General features: G+C 51.6%; 1 protein-coding gene across 1 annotated transcript; it reads right to left on the bottom strand.

The window, feature by feature from the left end:
• Positions 1 to 290: 290 nt before the first annotated feature.
• On the bottom strand, positions 291 to 4,030 carry LOC105556251 (the record flags this gene model as incomplete). The annotated part of the gene is made up of 4 exons (XM_012003337.1): positions 3,731 to 4,030; positions 2,259 to 3,357; positions 700 to 2,106; positions 291 to 528 (listed from the first exon to the last, which is right to left on the bottom strand). Coding segments are annotated over exons 1-4 (3,044 nt in total), but the record flags the coding sequence as incomplete, so codon positions are not given.
• Between the last annotated feature and the right edge of the window lie 89 nt (positions 4,031 to 4,119).

Genomic DNA, 4,119 nt, shown 5'->3' with positions numbered 1-4,119 from the left:
GGAAAGGATTAAGGGAGAGAAGCGCGCTTCTCGACGAGAGGCTCTTATTGTTTGACATTGAGTGTATGTCCGTTGGAAATAAGTCCGCTTGAATTCGTTTAATCCAAAAGGTCTTGGCAAGGTTACAGTGTGATGCAGACAACGAAAGACCACTCGATACTGGAGCAGGGGGCAGCGCCGGCGAGACCGACGACGAGAGCATCTTATGACCAGAGCGTGCGCGACGACAAAGGCTTACAAATTTAATGAGATATGCGGTGATACGGATTAACTTGGGCCACGAAGAATACCTCTCAGCGAGATCCCACTGGTCTTGCGGTTTAGAGCATTGCAATGAAATAACTCTTTCCTCAAGAGGAGCCGACGGAGGCGTGCACGTATCGCGACATGGCCATTTATCAGCTTCGAAGTGCAGCCACGAAGGGCCGTGCCACCATAGCGAGTGTTCGAGTATCTCATTGCCGAGCATTCCGCGTGAAGCGCAATCCGCTGGATTGTCCTCGGTAGGCACGTGTCTCCATTCACCGTCTGGAAGGAGCGCTTGAATATCGCTCACGCGATTTGCCACAAACGTCTTCCATCGAGACGGAGGCTGAGAGATCCACGCGAGCACGACGGTGGAGTCGTCCAGCAATAATACGGAAGGTCCCGGTACTCGCTCGAACCGCGAACGAAGTCAACAAGTCGGGCGAGAAGTACCGACGCAGACAATTCCAACCGCGGTATACTGAGCGGTATACTTTAACGGCGCGACTTTCGATTTGCCGATTAGCAAAGTAATCGTGGTTTGACCAGACGCCGAGACTATTTTAACATAAACAACCGCGGCGTAGGCTTTGTTTGACGCGTCAGCGAACCCTTGGATTTCCGCATGACGAGTATCCGGTCCGATGCCGGTCCAGCGCGTGATCTGCAAATCGCCGAGATGCCGAAGTCGGGAGTAAATTTCTCTCCATTTTGTCAAGAGAGTTTCGGGAATCCGCTCATCCCATTCGAGCTTGATTCGCCATAGGTTTTGCATTAAGGTTTTAGCCGTGATGGTTACCGGAGTGACCCAGCCTAACGGGTCATAAAATTTAGCAATGGCGGATAAGATCGTGCGCTTCGTACTCGGGATGCCATTGTCCAACGACACGCGAAACTCGAACACGTCTGTCGCAGGGTGCCACCCGATGCCGAGAATATTCAGTCGTTCGTCAGGAGAGAGGGGTTTTTTACCGGCCAGGCCGTGATTCTCGATATCGATATCATCGAGGAGTGAGGGAGAATTGCTCGCCCATTTGTGAAGCTCGAAACCACCGCGGGTCAACAGAGCGATGAGCTGGTCACGCGTTTTCCGAATGATATTAGGATCGTCGGCTCCGAACAGGACATCATCAACGTAAATGTTATCGCGAAGGATAGGAACCGCCAGCGGAAAATTCCGACCTTCATCGACGACCAGCTGTTTCAAAACACGAAGTGCGAGATACGGCGCGCAGGCCATACCATACGTTACAGTGAGCAACTGGTAATCGGTCACGGACTCTGAAGGCAACGGTTTCCAAAGAATGCGCTGATAATTTATATCTCGAGAGTCGACGCGAATTTGGCGATACATTTTCGCTATATCGGAAGAATACACATATTTATATCGTCGCCATTGTAATATGATGGAGGTAATATCTGTTTGTAATTTCGGCCCGGCATGTAAATGGTCGTTCAACGATGTGCCGTTGGAAGTAACGCTCGAAGCGTTGAATACAACGCGGAGATGCGTGGTAGAGCTATCCTCCCGGATTACCCCGTGGTGAGAAAGGTACACGAGTTGTTCGGATTGATTTTGAGGTAGCGGAGCTGGCCGCATGTGCCCCAAAAGCTCGTATTGTGATAGAAAATCATGATACTCCTTCGCGACTTCCGGCTTGTCGTGAAAGCGACGCGTGAGCGTATGCAACAATTTCTCGGCGCGAAATCTTGAGCTACCGATATTGAGAGGAGGTGTTTCCTTGAAAGGAAGACGCACGACGTACCGTCCATTTGGATCGCGCGAATGAGTCGAGCAGAAATGCTCTTCGCACTGCTTTTCCTGAGGCGAGAGAAGAGATTGTCGCGGAAGTTCTTCGACTTCCCAGAAGCGGCGAAGTTCGACGTCAAGAGATGGAGCGCCGACAACGTGATGAACGGAAATGGAATTGAACGAGTAATGCGAAGAAGATGTTGTCGCCGTAGAGCGGTCATTTGGTGCAGACGAATGGGTGGGCCCCGATATGACCCACCCGAGGACAGAGTTTTGGGCGAGCGGGTACCCGGCCCGCCCTTGCGAACACCATCCAGGATGATGTCGCTGTACAGATCGGCCCCAATAATAATACTAATAGGGTCGGAACTCGTCGGATCCGCGTCGGCTAATGGCAAGTCCGAGAGGTACGACAGCGACGAAATGTCCGCATTGCGTTTCGGAGTATATGAAGTCAGCGATTTGAGAATAAGCGCGGTTGTGGCGAATGACGGAACGAGAGATTTCCGCGACGAAATGAAAATATTTGTTACGTGCTGGAACGTACCAGCGTTTATGCCACCGACGGCGGATACGGATATCGGCATCTTCAGGCGTTTTGCGCGCAAGGTTTGCGCCAGGGTTTGTGAAATGAACGTCATTTCTGATCCTTGGTCGAGGAGCGCTCGAACGACCGCGGTGCGACCGGACGCTACGCGCACGGTGACCCAGGCTGTCGCGAGTAAGATCGGAGAGAGATTTTTCGTCGCTGTCGAAACGAGGAGCGAATTGACTTCCGGTTTCGAATCTGCAATTTGAGGCGACGAGCAATTAAGCGCGGCCGCGTCGGAGGAGCTAGAGCAAGAGTCCGAGTCGGAGTGCAGCATAGAATGATGCTTCTTGTCGCACACGCGACAAGAATATTTACTGCGACACGCCTGGACGGCATGTTTCGCGCTCAAACAATTGAAGCATCGTTGGTGCTGCTTAATAATTTCCCGACGTTGACTCGCACTCTTGCTTATAAACTTAGGGCACAAATTTAGAAAATGTTGAGATTTGCACAGCGGACATTTGTTCTGTGCATGCGCGGATGCAGTTGCGGTGTGAACTTTGGACGTGACAGCGGCTTTCGAGGATGAGGCTATCGCAAAATCTTCCAATGCGCGAGCGCGAGATGTTAGAAAATTCTTCAGGTCGTCGTACGATGGGGGATCGTCGGTATCGCCGACTTTGACGTTCCAAGCTTTCCGCGTGATCGGATCTAATTTTTGAACGATGAGGTGAACGAGAGTGTCGTTCCAAAGTTCCTCCGACTTTCGAGTAAGGTTTTTGAGCGCCGCTACCGCATGATTTACTTTATCTCGCAAGGTTTGCAACTCGGAAACCGATTCGCGCGTTATAGCCGTTAAATTAACCAATGTTGAAAGATGAACGTTTAGCGAGCGTCGCTTATTTTCATAGTGCGAGGTCAATGCGTGCCAAGCGATTTCGAAATTGTTTGCGGTAACGGAGAGGCTCGCGATACATTCCGCGGCGCGCCCTTTGAGACAGGATGACAAGAAATGCATACGTGCGAAGTTCGTGAGATCCTTGTTTTGGTGAATAAACGCCGTGAACCGATCGCGAAATTGTTCCCACTCGTCATAATTGCATCAAACGGAGGCAATTTAATGGGCGGAAGATGCGATAGAGAGAAGCGGACGCTTCCGACGGGAACCGCGATGCGGAGGTGCTCGGGTTCGGACTCACGATCGGCTCCATCTCCTCCAACAGCTCCGCCATGTACTCCCACGTTGTAGTGAAAACGTCCTCGGTGCTCTCGAATTGACCCTGGGTGAAGTAGTCCAATGTGGCCTGCGTGGCAGCAGGCGTCACCTGCGTCAGAGTGGCGTGACCTTCTTGATATTGCGACCAAGCTTCTTTAAGCGATGCGATCCGGGTGCGAATCTTTGCGGGAGTCACATTGTTCTTTCCAATTTTTTTGAAGTTGTCCATGGCGCGTTCGATCGAGCGTTGCAACAGCCGTTGCTTGGCCATTCGCTCGGACATGTTGAACGCCACCGAGGTTTCCCTGCGTTGACTTCGCGAACCGTTTCCTTCACACACGCTTCGATCCGGCTCGAAGGACCAAAATGTTC

This window comes from Vollenhovia emeryi, unplaced genomic scaffold, assembly GCF_000949405.1.
Source record: "Vollenhovia emeryi isolate VEMERY1.0 unplaced genomic scaffold, V.emery_V1.0 DF940175.1, whole genome shotgun sequence".
NCBI lineage: Eukaryota > Metazoa > Arthropoda > Insecta > Hymenoptera > Formicidae > Vollenhovia > Vollenhovia emeryi.
The sequence above is the reverse complement of the archived record's forward strand: the minus strand, read 5'-3'. Positions and strand labels throughout refer to the sequence as shown.